Source organism: Cynocephalus volans, chromosome 3 (assembly GCF_027409185.1).
Source record: "Cynocephalus volans isolate mCynVol1 chromosome 3, mCynVol1.pri, whole genome shotgun sequence".
Taxonomy (NCBI): Eukaryota; Metazoa; Chordata; class Mammalia; order Dermoptera; family Cynocephalidae; genus Cynocephalus; species Cynocephalus volans.
Window position 1 is genome coordinate 25,938,101 of NC_084462.1, and position 20,156 is coordinate 25,958,256.

At 57.1% G+C, this 20,156-nt stretch overlaps 1 protein-coding gene across 2 annotated transcripts; it reads right to left on the reverse strand.

The window, feature by feature from the left end:
• Nucleotides 1–2,230: 2,230 nt before the first annotated feature.
• MYL10 (myosin light chain 10) lies at nt 2,231–19,321 on the reverse strand. 2 transcript variants are annotated; one of them, XM_063089037.1, is made up of 8 exons: nt 19,137–19,321; nt 10,076–10,168; nt 9,547–9,622; nt 8,842–8,934; nt 8,584–8,688; nt 4,968–5,046; nt 2,568–2,616; nt 2,231–2,473 (listed from the first exon to the last, which is right to left on the reverse strand). In XM_063089037.1, the coding sequence occupies exons 1-8, from the start codon at nt 19,188–19,190 to the stop codon at nt 2,375–2,377; spliced, it is 648 nt and encodes a 215-aa protein (XP_062945107.1). In that variant the 5' UTR covers nt 19,191–19,321; the 3' UTR covers nt 2,231–2,374. The 2 variants fall into 2 exon arrangements, with proteins under 2 accessions (XP_062945107.1, XP_062945108.1); XM_063089038.1 differs by lacking the exon at nt 8,842–8,934.
• Nucleotides 19,322–20,156: the final 835 nt, after the last annotated feature.

Below are 20,156 nucleotides of genomic sequence, written 5' to 3' on the forward strand. Positions count from 1 at the left end.
CTCAAAATAGACAACAGTGTCTTAGACATAACACCAAAACCACAACTAACCAAAGAAAAAATAGATAAAATGAACTTCATCAAAATTAAAAACCTTTATACATCAAAGGACACTATCAAGAGAGTGAAAAGACAACCCACAGAATGAGAGAAAATGTTTACAAATTACATATCTAAAAGGGGTCTATTATCTAGAATATATAAAGAACTCCTACAGCTCAACAACAAAAAGACAAATAACCCAATTTAAAAATGAGCAAAGAAACTGAATAGACATTTCTCCTGAAAAGATATACAAATGGCCAATAAAAGCATAAGATGCTCAACATCATTAATAATTAGGGAAATGCAAATCAAAACCAAAGTGAGATACCACTTCACATCTGCTAGGATGACTATAGCTTAAAAAAAAAAGGCTAAAAATAACCAGTGCTGGCAAGGATGTGAAGAAATGGGAGCCCTCGTACATGGCTGGTAAGAATGTAAAATGGTACAGCCTCTTTAAAAGCAATTTGGCGGTTCCTTAAAAAGTTAAACATGGAGTTGCTACATAACCCAACAATTCCACTCGTAGGTAGATGCCCAAGAGAATTGAAAACATGAGTTCACACAAAACCTGTGCACAAATGCTCATAGCAGCACAACACGGGGAGACATCCCAAATGTCCACCAACTGACGAATGAATAAAAAATGTGGTATATTCATAGAATGGAATATTATCTGCCTATAAAAAGGAATGAAGTATTACAACAAAGATGAGCCATGAAAACACTATGAAGAAAGAAAGAAGCCAGACACATAGTGTAGGATTCCATTTCTATGACTGTCCAGAATACGCAAATCCATAGAGACAGAAAGCAGAGAAGCGGCTGCCAGGGGCAGGTGCAGGAAGGATCAGGAGTGACTGTTAACGGATTTCTTTGGGGGAAGATGAAATGTTCTGGACATAGATAGTGGGGATAGTTGCACAACCTGGTGAATGTACTAAAAGCCCCTTTATAATGGTGAATTTTATGATATGTGAATGAATAAAAAGATTTTTTAAAAAGTATGCGCTCTTGTGCGTCTGTCTTCTCCATGAAGCGACACATATGAGCATGATCCGTTCCTTCGTATCAGTAGCTTGTTCCTGTCGCTGAGGGTTCCCGTGTACGAACAGCCCATCAGTTATTTGTCGGTTCTGCTCTGATGGGCATCTGTGTCGTTTCCAGCATGGGGCTGTTCTCAGTCTGCAAATCCTGCCCATGTCTTCGGGTGGATACACGATGGACATGTCTGGTGGTACACACCCAGGAGTGGAGTCGGAGGATGAGACATGCGTGTACTCAACTCTCGCAGACAGAGCAGAACAGTTTTCAGAAGTGGTTGCTCCACTTTGCACCAAGGTCTGAGTCCTGCTTGTCCCACAACCTCACCAACACCTGGCATTGCCAGTCTTCTTTATTCTCGCCATTCTGGAGGGCGGTACCTTACTGCAGTTTTAATTTGCATTTTCTTTATGAGGAATGAAGTTGAGCATCTTTTCAGATCTTTACTGCCATTTGGATATCTTTTTGGTCACCTGTCTTCTTGCTATTGTTATCTTTCCACTATTGATGGGTAGGATTAAAAGTATACTCTGGATGTGAGGTCTCTGTCAGGATCGATGTGTTGCCAATATCTTCTCTCATCCTGTGCCTTGTCTTTTCATATTCTTAATTGCATCTTTTGGGGAGCAGAAGCTTTTAATTCTGATGCAGTCCAATTTATCCACTTTTTGTTTTAGTCAGTGCATGTGTGTTCTGTTTAAGAAGTCTTTGCCTACCCCTCAGCATCCCTTGAATCCACCCCCTCCTGTCCAGCGTCTGCCTCTGCCCCGCTCCTTCCTGGCAGGTCTTTTCTTCTGCCCCATCCTCCTCCCCACTGATGTCCCCACCCCACTTTTTGTCCCCTCTGACAATCTTACTGCAGTCGGCTTGATCTTCCTGCCTAAGGACAAGTCTGGCTCATCCGCAAGTCCCTGGGACTGGCACAGTGTCTGGCACGCACTAGGTGCTCAATAAAAGCTACGTAAATGAAGACAATGTCCTGTGCCCCAGCTGGGGATCATTAAAACTGTCAATTAGTTCTAAACACCAGCTCATCAGAAACATTTGAGCAAAGCCAGGGAAGCACAAAGTTTTGGAAAAACCAACAAGATAGGAATGTTTAGCTTTCTCCCCAACTGGAGCGTTAATCACGCAAACTCAGACCACGTTAGCATGATTTATTCTTGCTTCGTTCCGACCCATAAGACCAGGGGAGCCTTTCCCTGTGCACTCTGGCTGCAGGAGCTCCCCATCAGTGCCCACCCCCCAGTATTTGCTGACTCCGAATGTGGGAAGACCGTGGGCTCCTAGTCCTTCTCTTCACCATGCGTGATGACGTAGCACAGGTTCCTGTAGTCCAGGTTGCCGCACACATCTGGCGGGAAAGCTGCAAACATCTGCTTGATCTGGGGAGGGAGCAGGGGGTCAGCCTGGACCAGGACCGCTGGGGGCCAGAGCAGGGGATCTGCCGTGTCTGTGTCCGGAAAAGCCCCCACATACCTCCTCCTCACTGAACCGGTCTGCCTGGGTCATGAGCTTCTCTTTGATGCTGGAGAGAAACAGTCATGTTCAGAGCAAAGGCTTCCCTGCTTGGACATGCAGATCCCAGGGGTGATGAGGGCAGTGGGGGCAGGCAGCATGCTGGTCCAGGAGGACACCGTCCTGGGACTGACCCTACCAGCCCTCGGATAGCCGAGTAGCCTCAGCTTCCTCCTTTGCAATGTGGGCTGTCCTCCCAGCATCGGATAGGGACCAAACCTGGGGACCCCGACATGGCATTGGGGGCCACTCTGATTTCCCATTGTGCCCTAATAATCAACCTCTAGGTCACTGAGGGGAGACGGCCACCCCCCGGGCCTCCTTTGCCCTGTTCTTGACGCACTGCTTTTTCCAGCTTGTGATTTTTGCTGACGTCTGTACAGTGTTTTACAGATGACAAGATGCTTGTCTCGGCCAAGGGCACAGGGAGGCCTGCCCAGGTCCACGTCCTCCAGGCCTGCCCAGATCTTGTTTGCTCCTCTCAGCCCTGGGAAGTCAGTACCATGATCCCTCTTTTACCCAGGGGGATACTGAGGCGCGGGAGGGGTTATGAATTGCTGTATGTTCCAGAGCAAGCCAGTGGCAGGGTGGGGCCTGTTCCCCTTGGTGGTCCAGGAGAGTAGCTGCCCACAGCAACCAGAACTGCCTGGGGCTGGGGAGCGGCCAGAGTGGGGTGTGACCACTGCATTTGGGTCTGCAAGAGAGGGACTGAAGCCCCCTCGAGCTCATAGGACCCTGAAGAGCTCCAGGGGGGTCAGTGGGTGGGGGTGGGGTCCGAGGGCTGAGGACCCAGGGCCCTCTGGCGCCGGCAGCAGCAGGCCCCACTAAGGACCTACACACATTTTCCATTATTTATGTTACTGCAGGACAGTCACAGTTTCCGACTCTCCAGGCTGGGGACTTTTCACAGACTCTGTTTCAACCAGAGCCTCTGCTGTGGCCTGTCTGGCCCCCAGACACATCTTCCAGGTCCCATGTCCTGGGGTGGTGCCTCTAGTTCCCAAATTGGGTCCCCCCAAAGGGTTCCTCCCAGCACTGTCCTCATGCCGGTGGCAGTAAAGATGTGTGACAGTAGAGGGGTTGGTCTAGGCCACTCCAGCGGGTGCCCCTGGCGACTCCTCTGGTCCCCAAGATGAAGATAGAATGACCCCAAGGGAGGGTGAAGAAGTACAGTCTGCGGCCTGGAGAAACCCCTGCAGCTCCCCCCACCCAGTGGAGGGTGGGACTCCCCGTCTGAGAACGTGGGAGACGGGACAGACCCTCCCTGCCTCCACCCCCGCCCCTCTGGCCCTGTCCACCCCCCCTTCCCATGCGAGGACACTGAGAGGCACTAAACTACCCTCAGAACCCGAGGGCCTGAAGCGTCACAGTAGCTGGTCAGAAAGCCAGTGCCTGGGGAGCAAGTCTCACCTGCCTGGGGCCACCCCCAGGCCCAGCAAGGAGCTCAGAGTCAGATCAGCCCCCGGGTCCCTGGGCAGGCTGCTGCTCCCCTGCCAGCTCCCACCCCCACCCCTTGGCCCTCTGCCCCTGTACTTACAGCAGGCCATTGGAGATAGAGCCCCCAATTCTGCAGTGCCAGCCCAGGGCCACCTCCCCCTCATGCATCCCAAGCTGAGCTGCTTGCCTTCCCCAACCCTCGCCCCCACCTCCACCCAGGCGTCCGCCTGGGCTCTGGCTGACATCTGGCTCAGTCCTCTCCCCAGACCCAGTCTCCCATCGGTGCTGGCCTCTGGCTCTTTGCTTACCCCTCCGCCCCGCTCCGTCCCAATGGCCGTTGTCCTCCTGGGAGCTGCAACCCTCTCCTCTCCTCCTCCAGGCTGGCCTCAGCGCTGTCCCTGCCTAACTCCTTCTCGGGCTCACCCATGCTTCAAGGACCGGGGGTTGGTGAGCCGCCCCCTGCAACCCTGCCTGCGTCTCGTTGCTCAGTCCCCCCCCACCTCTGCCCACCCCCCCAGCTGCAGCCGGCGCCCCCTCTCTGAGCTGCGCACCCGGCTGTGGCCTTCACTCTCTCTGTTCCCGCATCTAGAACGCTGCTCTCGCCCCAGCCCAGGCAACCCACAGGCATCCTTCAAGGCCCACCTTTGCCCTCCCCAGCCCTGCCACCAAATGACCCCCACTCCCTGTCCACTTCCACACACACATAAAGATGGGGACACTGAGGCCCACAGAGGGGAAGGGACATCAACAGATGCTGAGCAGGGCTGGGCAGCAGCCTCCTGGCTCCTGCCAGACTCTGCCCCAGCCTGGCTGAGTTCTGGGTGGGAGAGGAAACTGGACCATCACCCCCTCCAAACCCACCCCAGCTCGTTTATCACCTGAGTCTTTGAGAAGAGAAAAACCCAAGGAGGGCAGGGGACTTACACATCAGCCTTGACGAAGCCTTTGCCTTCAGTATCGAACACCTTGAAGGCATGGAGAATGGTCTCCTCTGGGTCCGTGCCTAGAAGCAGCACACACAGGGCAGCGAGAGTGGCAGGGTGCAGAGGGCCCCACAGAGACAGGTGTCAGGCTGGGCAGGGGTGGGGGGGCAGGTCCCATGGTCCCCTGCAGAGGGGTCCCCACAGGCAGCTGTGAGGAGCTTCCTCTTCAACGTTCACTGCACAGCGAGGGCCGAGGCCACGTGAGCACCAACAAGGAGGGTTCAGAGACAAGCAACGGTGTTAATGGACAAGGGCGCTGCATGCACGCGGTTGTGAACAACCTGCACGACCGTACATGGAGACCCTGCCTATGCATGTACCATGTCCTTAACCTTCCTGGCAATTGTCCCTATTTACAGATGAAGAAACTGAGGCTCAGAGAGGTTAAGTGACTTGTCCAAGGTCTTGCAGCTGATGCTGCCGCATGATCAGTGAGGTCCGGAGGGGCATCAGCTCTGGGGCTCGCTGGCTTCCCAAGCTGTGCCCAAAACGCTGTGAGTGGAGGAAAAAGAGTTCTACACTGGGGATGGGGGGACCAAAGGCTGGGCTCAGACAGTGGCATTGGTGGGGTCTGCAAGACTGTCCCCATCAGAGGCAGGGCAGTCGGGCCAACAGGCAGAGGGGGGTTGGCGGCAGAGCAGTTCTGGTTTTACCACTTTCATAGTTTGGGGGAAGATGTCATTAGAAGACATGATTCTAATACCCATGATGGGATTGAATACTGAGACTCCTCGTTGTACTGATGGGGAAACTGAGGCCTGGAGAGAGGAAGCATCTGGCCCAGGGTGACTGAGCCTGGCACATGCTGGCTCTGCAGGCCTAGAGCTCCTGGAGGACAGAGCTGTAGGTGTCCGGTGGGCAGGGTGGCAGGGAGCCGGTGTTTCCGGCCCAGAGGCTCAGCCCAGGATCTGGCTGGGGCAGGGTCCAGGCCCTCACAGTCTGGTTGAGCAAGTGGGGGTTGGGGGCAGCTCCAGGCCGTTGAGGGCTGAGCAGCCAAAGGATCGTGATGGGGGCTGGTGTGGGGTATCCGCCTCTGAGGCCACAGCCTGCCAGGTTTCAATGCTTAGCTGAAAATTATTCCTGATGTCTTTGAAGAAGCCTCGGTGCTGGGGCAGGTTTGTGACCGGCTCCGGCCCACCCCCCTGAGGACAATGCACGTGGACTTGGTTAGCTCAGGCCGAGCTGCAGGACATTCACCATGGCCCCGCCGTTCCCTGTCACGGGTGTCTGGGAGGCTGGGCGGGCCATCCTCCCTTCCCTCCCTCCTCCCCAGAGAGGGCCTCTGCTCTGGGGACTGCAAACCTCATAAAATGGGCAGCAGAGTGGCTGCTACCCCCATCATTGTTGGGGACCTCATGACAAAGTCTCCTCGTCCCAATTAGCAGGATGAGGTGGTGCCTGCCCCGACTCCCTGCCCTCCCAGCTCCTGTCCCCTACCGCTGGCCTCTCTTGTATGCTGGGACAAGTCTGCATGACAGGCTCAGCTGGAGCCCCCGTCCCGGCGCCCTGCAAAAATGAGAAAAAGCTGCTGCCCTGCAGCCCACAGCAGGCCCTGGGTCACAGTTCCAGCTCAGTCACAGACTGACACAAGCTGGAGGCCTCAGTCTCCCATCTGTAAACCACTTTGAGGCCCACCATGAGCTGAGAAAGAGCCCTGTCGCATTCTCCTGAGCACTCCTGGATGGTCTCACTGTTTCCTGCTCTTAAAAGCAGGGTCCCCTCAGCTCACCCCCGACACACACACACCACCAGCGTGGGAGATGCCCATTGCCTTGTCTCCTGGGCCAGGCCCCTGTGCTGTCCACCTTGGCAGACCCGAAGGCCCTTTCCCCAGGCCCTCCCACTGGCCTCCAACCAGTTTCCCTCCATCATGTTCCTCTGGATGAAAGACCGAGGCTGCCCATCTGCAGTCATTAAAGTCATTGGCTGTAGTCCCACGTGTCTTTCCCACAGTGCACGCCCCCTGCCCCAGCCTCCTGCACTTGTGAACAGTTCCAGGAGGTGGCACGGTCCTGGGAATCACCCCTAATAGGTGCCTGGAGGTGGGCCCAGATGGGTGGGTCCAAGTCCAAAGCCTGCCCCAGAGGGTGCCTGCCCTCTCCCGTCCTCAGTTTCCTCATCTCTAACACCCAGGTCCGTCATCAACCTCCTTCTAGGTGAAGTCAGCCAGGACATTGTGCGAGGAGGCTACTGGACTCTCCCATGGGTCACGGCCCCTGAGAGAATTGATAACCCACCCAGGAAAATCTGTGATGTTAGGTAGAATCACCCTATAGTGGTAGAATGGTGGCCCCCCCAAAAGATACTCCCACGAGAGCCTGTGGATGTCCCTTATTCAAAGGGACTTGCAGATGGGAGCTGAAGATCTTGAGAATGAGAAGATCATCCAGGATTATCCAGGTAGGTCCTAAATCCAATGACAAGTGTCCTTATAAGAGGGAGGCAGAGGGAGATTAGACAGGAGAGGGGGGGCCTCGTGACCTCGGGTACAGAGGCGAGCGGAGCGGCCCCTGGAAGCGGAAGATGCAAATTGCGTGTTGTCCCCGGGAGCTTCAGGCAGCTCGGCCCAGCCTGGACTTCAGATGCAGACTCCAGAGCCATGAGAATTCATTTCTGCTGTTTGAGCCACCAAGTTTGTAGTGATTTGTTACAGCAGCCTCGGGAAACTAACACACTCCCTATTTTACAGATGCAAAACTGAGAACAGGATGCAGACGAGCCTGCCCAAGGCCACCTTGGGGGTCTGCAGGAGGCCAGGTCTTGACCCCAGACCTAGCTGAGGGAGGGAGGCCAAGGCAGGACACCTGGCAGGGGTGGCCTGAGGGCGGGTGACAACAACACCTACCTTCCAGGCTGGCTCTTCCTTCTGACCATGGAGACCTCAATTTCAGGGGATGTCATTAAAGGGGCCAGGAGAGAAAGGGGACAGAGATGGCCTCCGCCCCTGCCCCAGGCCTGATGCAGATCTCAGGAGAGTGCAATGGTTAGAGCCAGGGGTCGGGGTTGCTGCTGTATCCTGGCAGTTTTTTGCAGGGGCACCTGGGGCAGGTGTCACGGCCTAAGCCTGATACTCTTGAGCCTGAGACACCTCATTCGTGAGTGAGACTCCCTGGGGGCTGCGGTGGCTACAGAATAAGACCAGTGAGTAACCTGTCCAGCTCCGGGCTTGGCCACAGTAGATTTTGGAGGCACCCAGCCCCCTTTTCCTGTCTCCCCTCATCAGCAGGGGACAGTGAAGCAGAACAGACCAAATGAGCCCACAGGCAGGGAGGTGGGTGGGACTAGGGGAGCAAGGTGGAGGGCACCGGCCTGACATGGGCAAAGGGCTCCCAAGGCAGGTTGTTATAGTTAACTCCATCTGCAGTGCAGAGGTAGAAACTGAGGCAGGCCCTGGAAGGTGTGTGTACCCAGGGTTGGTGTCGGGGGGCCACACCACGCTCCCAGCTGTGGTGTGTGTGTGTGTCAGGGTGGGGGTGGGGGGCATGTCTGCACAAAGGACCCCACCAGCCCACACCCACCCCTACCCTGTCCCCAGAGCCCCTCGGAGCCCCACTCACCCTTCAGCTTCTCCCCAAACATGGTCAGGAAGACGGTGAAGTTGATGGGCCCGGGAGCCTCCTTCACCATGGCCTCCAGCTCCTCGTTCTTGACGTTGATGCGGCCTGGGGGACGAGACCCAGGAGCTTAATGGGGCCAGAGGAGACCCCATCTGCAGCAGCCCCGGAGAGCAGCGCTCGGGACCACCGAGGGTCCTGCAGAGTCTCCCAGCTCTACTGTCCCCCCTGCCCCCCACTCAGCCCCAGGGCCCTGCTCACCTGTTGGGAGACCCTGTGGGGGAGCATTCAGCCCCCAGTCAGCACTGGGCTGCCCCAGCCTCACCCCTGCCCCCTGTCTCCACCTCAGCCTCCCTGGAAAGGAGAGCAACTCGGTCCTTATCCCCATATTACAGATGAGGAAACTGGGGCGCAGAGAAGCTGCAGCTGAAGTGCACAGGGGCTGACGGCCTGGGCCTCGGGGCTCATGTGCTCTAGGAGGGGGGCAGCGGGCTGCCTGGAGGTGGGGACTCTGGGAGTCCCCCTGGTCCCAGCAAACACTCATATACTCAGGCACTCAAGGCTCAGGCCAGAGATGACTTGGTTATGCCCCCCTCCCCCACCTCAACCCCCCCATGGTGCCTTAAGGCCTTTCACTGGGCTCTTAGAGGGTGCAAAAGCCTCCCTGGAAGTGGAAACTTCCCTGCCTCCAGCTTCTCTCCCTGCTCTTTCTGCCCCTCACCACACCCAGACGTTCTACGCCCGGCCTTTACACGGGCACCCTGCCCCTGAAATGCCCTCCTCTTCCACGGCCATGTCCTCCTCCAACACCAGGAACCTTCCCTGACCTTCCAGGCAGCAGCTGACCCGCCTCTGCACCCCCCAAGCACCCAAGCCCCTCATGCCGCCAGCTGCCCTCTCTTTCTGGGTGGCCTGGACTCGGCTCCTCCTCAAGCCTCAAACTACCCTGGCTGCTGGGTCACCCACCCAGAGCAGCAAAGGTGTCCCTCAGGTCCTCCTTGTCGATGAAGCTGTCCCTGTTCTGGTCCATGATGGTGAAGGCCTAGCAGAGACACAGGCACTGAGCAGCTGCCCTCCTGCCCATGCCCAGCCACACCCCCCCGGGCGCCCTCCCCCAAGGGCCACCCTCCTGCCAACTGCTGCTGGAGGAACCTCAGTGCAGCCCCTCTGGCCACCCAGCTCCCCAGCTTAGCAGGAACGGCAGCCTGGGAGTTGTGGTCAGTCCTCTCCGAGCTCCTGCTGTATGCACGCTGCAGGGTTCCAGACCCACTCCATCATTTCAGGGTCTCAGCAACCCCAGTTTCCAGAGAGGAAAACTGAGGCCCAGAAAGAGAATGGCCTTACTCCAGGTTCTGAGGCATGCCATGGTGGCCTCAAAGAATAGTGACAACATCACCAGCCCCAGGCAACTGAGCACTGACCCTGTGCCAGGCCCCTAAGTGATTTACGTGAGCTCCGTTAATCTTCCCAGTGGCCCCATGGGCAGCTGACCAACCTCTTTAAACTCCTGGATCTGGGACTGATCAAACATGGAGAAGACGTTGGAGCTGGCTCCGCCTTCTGCTCTTTTCCGGGCTCTTCTTGGTGCCTGCGAGGTACCAGATGAGGCCTTGCAGTGGTCCCTTCCTCAGGAGGTCACCCCACCATGCCTCATCTCCCACAGCTTTGCAGTCCTGAATGACACACACACACACACACACACACACACAGACACACACACACACACACACACACACGCGCGCGCGCACACACACACACACACACAGACACACACACACACACACACACACAGACACACACACACACACACACACACAGACACACACACACACACACACACACACAGACACACACACACACACACACACACACACACACACACACACACACACAGTGCCCACAGCAGACAGGCAAGGCTCCCAGTGAAGGCTCGCAGATAATCAGGACGTTTCCCCAGCCCACAGCAAGAAGCCTGCAGAGCGCCCGCCCCTGGGTCCAGGCCCCACTCCCAGGCTCCAGAAGGTGGGTGGTCAGCGCCTGCACAGGGGGCAGAAAGGGGCGTCTTCTGTATCTTCAGCCCCTGTGTGCGGCTCTCTGTCGCCTCCCCTGCTACCCTCCACTACACCTAGAATCTAACCTTGTCATCCAGCTGCTGAAATTTTCCCTAAAATTCTCAGAAAAACGTCTGGGCTCTGAGCCCCACAAGGGCTGTCCCCGGCCCCTCTCCACGCTCTTCTACTCCCTCCCGAGGTCCCCTCCTCTGCCCCAAACCTGCTGCCTTCTCTCAGCATTTGCTCCTGCCGTTCCCACTGCCTGGAATGCCTTCCCCGTCTCCATCTGGAAGGATCCTGCTCATCCTCAGGCTCAGCTCCTCTGTCACCTTCTGGAGAAGCCTTCCCCGATGCCCAGGCCATTCTCCCCTCCCCAGTCGGCTCCATCTTGGACCGTCACCTCCCACAGCACGTACCACGCTGTCCTGCCACATCTCTGTGTGTCTCCCTCTCAGACTAACTGGAGACCTCAGGGGTGAGGCCCGGTCTCTCCATCTCTCCAGTCTCTCCTGCCCCCACCCTGGACCGGGCTCAGAGTGGGGATCAGTGTTTGGAACTAGCTGCTCAGAACTCAGGGCTGACCTCCTCAGCAGGTAGAGCCAGCGACCACCCACGTGGAGTAATTCAAGGGGCTCTGGCTGGTCTTCCTGCCACCAGGACGTCATGGTGCCTGAGAGTCCACCATTAGGCATGTGCTGAAAGCACTCGGTGCCCCAGACCCCCTGAGGGACCTTTCCCTGAGCAGCCATCATTATAGCCCCCAGCGCAGTGAGTCCCAGAACTGGCTCATGATGGGGGAAAAGAAGGGCGTGGGCTCCGCGAGGGGAGAGGTGCGTGGAGGGCCCAGATGTGGGCCCCACCCCAGCCCTGTCTGCACCTCTGTCTGCACCAGCCTCTCTGCCAAGACCGCGTCTACCCCCCAGCCTGGGCTCCCCCCACCCTGCCCCCAGTGCCTGTGTGGTCTCCCCTCCCCCACTCACTCCTGTCGCCCCCACCCCCGCACTCTCCCCCACCTCCTGGGCCCACGTCAAGTACAGCAGCTCCCAACTGACTTATAATTAGCTTTTACTGGGTGCTTTGTCTCCACTAATCCTTTGAAAGGGGGCTGGCAGGGCGGCTGGGACGTTATGGTGCTGTAAAACCTCTGTAATATTTATAAATCCCTTTAGACATCATAAAGAAAAGAATTTCCCCGCAGAGTTCATCTCCCATAATTACATATACATTTCCCTCTGATTAATAAAAAATGATCACTTCCGTCTGTGGGATATTCTGCCCTTCTCTCTCAGACCTGCCCTCGGCCCTGGCGTCCCCCACCCAGGCCTCAGCCCAGCCTTTCCTGGCCACCTTGCTGCAGGTTGCCTTATGTGTTCCTGAGCTCTGCAAGGGAGGAGGGACTGTTTTCTCTGACTGCACAAGGGGGACCCTGGCTGGGCTTCTGATTTCCCAACCAGGGCCCTTTGCAGCCCAGCTGTCTTGGAAATTCCCTTTTATAAACGGGCCCCTGAAATATAAAATTCTTCTGAAAGGAACATCCCAGGGAAGAAGGGGGTCACTCAGACCTGGGTTTAAATCCTGGCTTTGCTGCTCATAGCCTCCGTGATGTTAAGAAATTCACTTGCCCTCTCTGAGCCTCAGTTTCCCCATTTATAAAACCAAGAGAATGCCTACCTCAAAGCAACAGGACATTTATTAGACACCTGCTGACCTCCACTCAGTGCCCTGTGCCCAGTCCTAGGGACCCAGCGCTGAGTCAGGCCCCATCCTTGTCCCCAAAGAGCTCACAGTCCAGCTGGAGATGGGCAATCAGCAGAGGGGGGAAGACAGGCACTGAGAACACAGAGGAGCCCCCGCACCACTCGCTACTCGGCAGCAAGCTGAGACTTGACGGCTGAGTCAGAATTCTCAGGCCAAGAGGGACTGATGAGGGAGGCTGAGGCTCAGGCATGAAAGATCAGCAAGACTGAGAGCCTGAGGGGAGACCAGGGGCTGGAGCTTGGGGGCAGCAAAGGGCAGCCCCATGCAGCCTACAGGGCAAGAGCAAAGACAGGAAGGACCCGCAGCTCCTGAGGAGCCACGCTGCCCCGGATACCAACCCCCGACCCTCCAACAGGACCCACGTCCTCTCAGCCAGAGCAGAGCCCCGACCCCTGCTGCAAAGCACCAAGCCTGGCCCCCCACCCCTCTGTTCTTCCCTCTATCGCTCTCTTCCTTGTCCCCTCACTGTCACCACGGCAACCCGCACGAAGTCCAGGAAGGTGGAGACTCACATCAGGACCCAGATGAATGGACTGGCCACTCATTAAGGGGAGCCCAGGTCAGACCAGGGACAACATCAGGTCAAGGTCAAGAATGTCAGCAAAAGGAGCAAGGTCAAGGTCAGAGTGAGTTCAGGCATTAAGTCAAGGTCAGAATCACGAATTAAATCAAGGTCATGGGATGAGGTCAGAGTTGAGGAATGAGGTCAGGATTGAGGTCAGGGTTGGGAGAGTAACCCCCATGGGCGGGAGGGAGGGGACCGCAGTGCTGAAGCCTCAGTGGAGCTCCCTGGGGAGGAGACAGAGGTGCAGGGAAGGTGGCCGTGGAGGGAGGCAGGGCAGCCCCAGCCTACCATGGTCTGGACGCTCCCTCGCTGCAGCAGGGCTGGGGCAGCCCAGGGCAAGCTCTTTAAATAGTGCTCCTCCCAGGGCCCGGCAACACTCCGGGTCCAGACAACAGTTTGGAAGGTGACAAAAGACAGGATGGGGGCCTCCCTGCCAGGTATCTGCCTTTGGCCTTTCAGAGTGGGTGGGGTTGTGGGATCCTTGAGCAAAAAACACAGATCCAGAGACTGACTAAGCCACCAGGATCTCCGCGAGCACTGGGCCAACTATTTTCTCTATAGCCAGGGGACCAAGTCCCAGGAAGAGGCATCTGGCCAAGGACACACAGTAAGTTGAGGCCTGCCACCAGTTGGGAAGGCTTGGCTTCAGGCTCTGGAGGGTCAGGGAGAGGTCTCTGAGGCACGGCCACCCACACCAGCTGATGACACTCAGACTTTAATGTGGCTAGACCTCTCGAGCTGTGTGACTCTGGGTTGGGACACCATTCTTTAGGAGGCTCAGTCCTCTCATAGGATCAGTAGAGAGGACATGACATCCCCTGGTTTGCTTGTGGAGAGGGTGCCTGCATCAACCTGGCCTGCAGGGTCCCCTCATCCAACATGCCTATTGCTCTGTGGTTAGCATTCCCTCCATTACCTCAGACTAGGGGGCCCTGGGGGCATTAAAAATGCCCCAAGTGTTGAGAAAGCAGAGACAAACAAAAGAAAAATGGAGTGACCCTGAGGAGGAAGTAAAAACCGGACCTCCATCACACCCTCGCCTCACACACATTCCGGAGGGATGAGGCCCGTCCCCACCAGGCCTGGCCCGCACAGGAACTCTCCAGTAGATATGCCAGACAGTGCCCACACCTGCCCCTGGTGGTCCCTGCATGTCCAGTGCAGCCCTGACAGCCCCGGCTCAGCCTCGAAGGCAGTCCCCGTCCATCTGAGCAGCTGGACCTGTCACATCTGGTCAGCTGCCAGGGCCGGCAGTGCTGGCTTCAGGCTGGGAGCCCACCAGTCCCCGGAGCTGGAGAGCTTAACTGTCCCTGGAGCTGGCCTGGGGACAGCTGATCCCCTGCCCTGGGGGAAGGAAGTGTGATAATCAGAAGAGGAGCTAACATGTAGAAACACAGAAGGTCAGGCTGTTACAACGCGTGTGTCCTCACGTCAGTCCTTACCCCATTTTCCAGGTGAGGAAACTAAAGCACACATGGGGTAAGTCACTCATCCAAGGCCAGTAAGAGATGGTACCAGAATGTGAACCCCTCTTTCTAGTGGTTCCAGAAGGAAGCTTCTAGAAGCTTCTGCCCATCCAAACGCTCCCCTCCCACTGCTCCTCTCCCAGTTGTCCCTAACTACAGCCAACTCTGACCAGCCCCTCTGACGTCCCTGAGCACCTGTGCTGGAGCCCTCCCCTCAGAGCTAGAGCTGGGGCCAGGCCCTGCTATGCCAACCCCTGACAAGGCTCCTCTCCTGGCGTCCCCCCAGAGGGACTGGCCACACGCTCCGCAGGTGTTCAGCAGGCCGGGGTGAAGGGGAACCTGGCTCTGGGCATAGGATCCCTGGATTCCAGTCCCCAACCCCCTCGACCTGCTGTGGGAGATAGGCTGTGTGACCGCAGCAGGTGTCTGCCCCTTTCTGGGCCTGTGCAGTGAGACAGGTGGCTGCCGTCTGCACCAGCTGAGGAGTGCAGTCTTTCCTTGCCCAGCTTGTGAGCATGGCCCAGGGGCCTCCTGGCTCTGGGCTCACTGAGTGGGGACAGAGGAAGCCATCTGTGCTGTATGACTCCTGATCGGCCTGCTTCCTGCCTTGGCTTCCTGCTGGCCTGAGGCCTCCTCCTTCAGGGGCCAATGCCCTAAGCTCTCGCCTCCAGAGACAGCTACCCAGGACCATGGAGGGGCTCCTGGAAGCCCAGAACAGTCCTGAGCCAGCGGGAGCTGCCCAGCCAGCCCGGAGGAGGTGAAGGGAAGAGAGAATCAGGGCGATCACAGCAGGGCTTAGCAGCGCTTAGCAAACCTGTCCCACGTTTCCTTCCCTGGGCTCCTCCTCTTATGAAGACAGGAAGAGCGTCTGGTGGAGACAGTGGAAAGCCTGGGGTGAAATGGTTGGAGAGCATTTGTCCCTGGGGAGGGGAGTGTGGGGAGGGGGGGAGGGTGCAGAGGCCTGAGAAGGGGGAGATGTGGCTTCTGTCCTTGCTGTGGAAGCCGAGCTCAGCCACACACAGACCCTCAGTTTTCCCCATCTGAGAAATGGTGCCAGCAACCCAGACCCCTTGAAGCTGCCATCGGGCAGCCTAGTACCATTGGAAGGGGAGGTCCCCCCCACAGAAGGAGTCCCTGACAAAACTCACAGGCTCTCCAACCTGCAGTTCCCTTGCAGCCAAATGGGGTTCCACTGTTTGACTGAACTGACCATGGGGCAAAGGCCAGTTCCTGGTGTCAGGGACACTCCCGAAGGGTCTCTGCTCCCAGCCAGGGAATTCATGGGAGCAGGTAGCCTCTGGAACTGGGATTCCAGGTCTGCCCAGGTTTGAGTCAGAGCAATACTTAGCCCCCTTGCAAGGAGCACACCCCATTCCCAGAGGTAACCCGAGGTCCTGGGAGTGACCAAGCCAGGCTGGGAGCTTGGAAAAGGACCAGTTGCCTTTGGACACAGCCGCCTCCTTGCAGGGTGACAGCTGTCACTCAGATCACACCAGAGCAAGCTGGGGTAGGTGACTATCACTTTCAACCCCCACCCCCAACCTCTCACCTCTAATTCCTCAGGGTCAGCAGGCTGTCCCCAGCCCCCAAACCCCCAGCCCTTGGTCCCTGTCCTGGCCAGCCACCACCTTGACCTCCACTGTTCTCCAAACACTTCCTGAAATCCCCTTCCTCCAAGCTTTGCCAGGCTCCCTCCATTATCACTTTCCCACCCCCCTGCCTGCCTCAGATCACCTCTCACCTCCCCCCACCCCAAGGCTTCCCTTCCCACCCCTCCCCTCCCCCACTGGAATCATTGTCTCTGCTCTTCTGAGCAGGATCACCTGCCTTTGCCTTGGCCTTAGGGCCTCATCACCAAGGACCCTTGCCCCCCACCACCTGGCCTCCTAGGAACACAGAGAGGCCTCAGAACTGCAGCTCTGAGAGCGCCCACCCAGGCTCTCACACAAGCCCTGTTTGCTTTTCCCCGCAAAGGCCCCTAGAGGCTTGTTGGTACACAGCCTTCCACGTGGGGGAATCACTGTTGGAGACTTTCCGGCCAGCAGGACTCAGAGTCCCAGTGGAATCCATCGCCTGAGTCAGCCTCCAGATGCTCAGTGTCCCTTGCAGCCTCCCATCAAGTGGCCCTGGCTTGTGCACCAGCTGTGACGGGGAGCTCACCCCTTCCCATGTGGATCTCAAAGGCAGCCCAAATTGGCAAATGCTTGTTGATGGTCTACTGTGGCCTTACCCCAGGTGCTCTGAGAGACTAGGAACTCGTCCTTGACGATCCCCGAGAGGCAACCTCAAAGGCAAAGTGTTCCCAGACCTGGCTGCGAGACTCCCTCTGCTCTGGTGCAGGGTGACTCCAGGCCACTAGGCAGACATATCCCACCCCTTTCTCCTCCTCCCAGCCACCCAGTCTGCAGCTAATTTTACAGCAGGACGCTGTGACCACAGGCCTCTTGAACAGGAGGCTCTCACGTGCTTCTCAGAGACAACACATTTGCCAGCCCACTGGGCAGGAGCTATAAAACGGGCAAGAGGCATTCTGGAGACATTCTTCTTAGTTTTAAAGTTTCCATTGTCTTCTCTAAGTGGCTCCAAATGAGAGGAAGGCTCCAGACAGGGGCAGGGGCTGGGGAGGAGGGTATACCAGGGGGCTTTGGGGAAAGACAGACCTCCCCTTAATTGTCCTCAAAATCTCAGTCATCCCACCTGGTAATTAGAGAGTTGATGGATGTGAGAGACAGTCTCCCGTGGGGGAAGAGAGAGAAAGAGGGTAACGGGCTGGAAGTCAGGGTCTGCCTGAAACAGTCCCTGTGGGTGGGGGCCTGGCCCGACCGCTGGCCCCGGTCAGCTATGGCCCGTCAGGAGCCTTAATCGTCTCCTCAGCACGGCTGCAGGATGGTGGGGGCTGTGCTCATCCCCAGCCAGGACAGAGATGGAATAAGAGATGGGGGCAGGGGCAGGCAAATGGGGCTCTGTGGCTCTGGGCATTTTCTGTGGACCCAGCCGCTCTCTGTCCTTGGGCCATGGGTGTCTGAGGGGAGCCATGGTGCAGCTCCCGCCTCCGCCACGGGCATGGGAGCCACCATGCCTACTGCACATTCTGGAGGAGATGTGTCTCTTGGCTCAGTCTCTTGTCACAGGCAGCCACGTCTTCTGTGACCGGACAGGATTTATGGCCACAGTTAGTAAGCACCTACCGTGTTCCAGGCACAGCATTAAAAATCCCACAACAAACTTGCCGAGCAAAAGCAACCGCTCCACATGACAGGTGAAAAAACGGAGGCCACAGGAAAAGTCAGTGATGTGTGTGAGGTCACAGAGACGCAGGCCCAGCAGGACTCGGACCAGTTCTATCCGATTCCAAATTCACGCACTAGTCTTCCCACAGCCCCCAGAGACTGTGGCTGTGCTGCTGGTCCCCCGCAGATCATGTTTAAGTCTAACCATGCTGGTTATTACTTATTGCTACCTAAAGAACCACCCCCAAAGCAGAGTGGGCTGCTCACAGGTTCTCTGGGTCAGAAATTCAGAAAAGGCACATGAGCATGGTTTGCCATAAGGTCTAGAACCTCAGCTGGGAAGGCTCTGAGGCTGGGGGGAAGGGATGGCCAGCATGGGAACCCTCTGAAGGCTGATCACTCCCATGTTTGGCTCTTCCATGCGGCCTCTCCATATGCCTCAGGCTTCCTTACAACATGGCAGCCTCACGGTAGACTTGCCACACAGAGGCTTGGGCCTCCAGCACAAATGTCCCAGCAAATAAGGGGAAAGCTCCATAGCTTTTGTGACCTAAGCTTAGAATTCACACAGTGACACTTCTACCCTACTCTCTTGGTTGAAGCAGTCACAAGAACCTGCCCAGTGGCAAGGAAAGATGACGCAGACATCGTCTCTCAATGGGAAGAGCATTGAGGAGTTTGCAGACACATTTCACAACCACTGCTCCCACCCAACCTGGGCTCAGGGAGGCTCAAAAAGTGGCTGAGGTCACAGGCCTGGTAGGTAGAACCAGAATTCAGATCCAGGCCTGAGGAACACTATTTCACAGCCACATATGTGAGTCCAGGGTGGGACAGTATGGCAGGTGGTGGCTGTCTGTCCATAGCCAGGAAGGCGCCTGAGTTTGGAAAAGGGCCTGAGAAGAGAAAGGAGAGGCAGACCCCCTCTCCTGCTGAGAACAAGCTTGAGAGTAGACCCAGCCCCCTCTGACCCGGCCTGGACTGGGGACATCCCCTCTGAAACTTGGTGTCCTGCTGTTCTCTTTCTTGAGTCTCTGAAACAAGCCCTGGGCAAGAGGGGAGGTTGCTGCCTTGTCCTGCCTCTCTGTGATGACAGCTGTGGACACCAAGGCTCAGCAAAGTGAAGGGCCTCACAGCAACAAGGGGTGGTGGGCTGTGCCTCCCCTGCCCACTGTGACTGGGGGTGGGGGGGGCTGTGGGTTCTCAGGTCCACGCATTCCCCAAGCCCCAGTTGGTGTTTCTGTGGGGTCTCAGAGCAGAAGAGAATGTTGGGGTGGAGGAGGATGAGGGGTCTGCCCAGAGGAGGGGCGGGGGTGCTGGGCCGTGCTGATGGTGGAGGTTCAGCCCCCAGTTCCCTTTCTTTCCCCCAAGAGCCAGGTGGACCCATCCCACTGGCCAGCTGAGGAAACTGAGGCCTGGAGGGTCTGTTCAAGGTGCCACCACACTTCCAGCCAGGACCTTGCCTATCCCGTCGCCTAAGGGATACCTGAGAGTCAAGCAGCTGCGAAGTCCAGTGGGCTGTCCCGCAATCTTGGGGCATCCCTGACGCAGATGCAGATGGTGGCTCAGGCAGTGCCCAGTCTCAGGCCCTCCCGGGGCCTGGAGGCTGCCAGACAGGCCCAGTTTGCTGCTACTGGGTGCTTTATGCTGCTCGGGACCTCCTCACACTGTCTCCTGCGAGCCGGGCCAGCAGCAAATGAGCACACTGTAATAATGCCAAAGCACGTCCTGCTGCCCGGCCCAGCATCCAGCACCCAGGCTGGCTCTGAGCAGTGTCCATCAGAGACTGGGCCTGCAAGGTGAGCCACTGTTAACCCTCACCCCGAACACAAGTAGAACACAACTGGTGCTTATAATTAGCAACCTGTCCTGTCTGGTCATTGGCAGAGAACACGGATGTCTTGATAAGGTCCCCTGCCCCAATTTCAAGGCCACATGGCTGACTATCCTGGGCCCAGCAGACAGGTGGGCAATTAAGCCCTGCCCTTCCAGATGCCCTTCCCAGCCCCAAACACAGGCCCCAGAACACACAGGTACTCTAGCATCGACGTCTGTGGATGGGGTCTTCGAGCTGGTTCCTTCCACAGACACCGGCTGGCTCACTTAGGCCAGGTCCTGCACTGTGGCCCTGAATGGCAGGCGGCATTCTCCTCCCCCAGCATATGAGTAAATGTGACTAATAAACTGCCACCTGTTCCATCTGTCCTATGTCAGGTGTCAGGCATTCAGCCATATCGTGCTACTTAGGACGAGGGATCCCTCCTTTGCCAATGGGGTGAATTGATGTGATCAGAATACCCATGATTGCTTCGACCAATGGCATTGGAGTAGAAGTGACCGTGGGCCACTTCCACATCTAGGCTTTCACAGGCCGCCTCTGTCTCCTGCCCTTTCGCACTGCGCCACGTATGGGACACGCTGCTCCCCAGCCCGGGCGGCCCGCGGCCCCTCCACTCGTGGCAGGGCTTCCCGCCGAGCTCCATTCGAGCTGCTTCAGTCTTCTGCT

Excerpts from the sequence above, each read along its gene's own strand:
- MYL10 (XM_063089037.1), bottom strand. The coding sequence starts at position 19,190 with ATGCCCCAAGATTGCGGGACAGCCCACTGGACTTCGCAGCTGCTTGAC. Across the intron at positions 9,623-10,075 it reads AGATCCAGGAGTTTAAAGAG|GCCTTCACCATCATGGACCA; the intron begins GTTGGTCAGCTG and ends TGTCTCTGCTAG. Across the intron at positions 5,047-8,583 it reads GTTTGGGGAGAAGCTGAAGG|GCACGGACCCAGAGGAGACC; the intron begins GTGAGTGGGGCT and ends TGCTGCTTCTAG.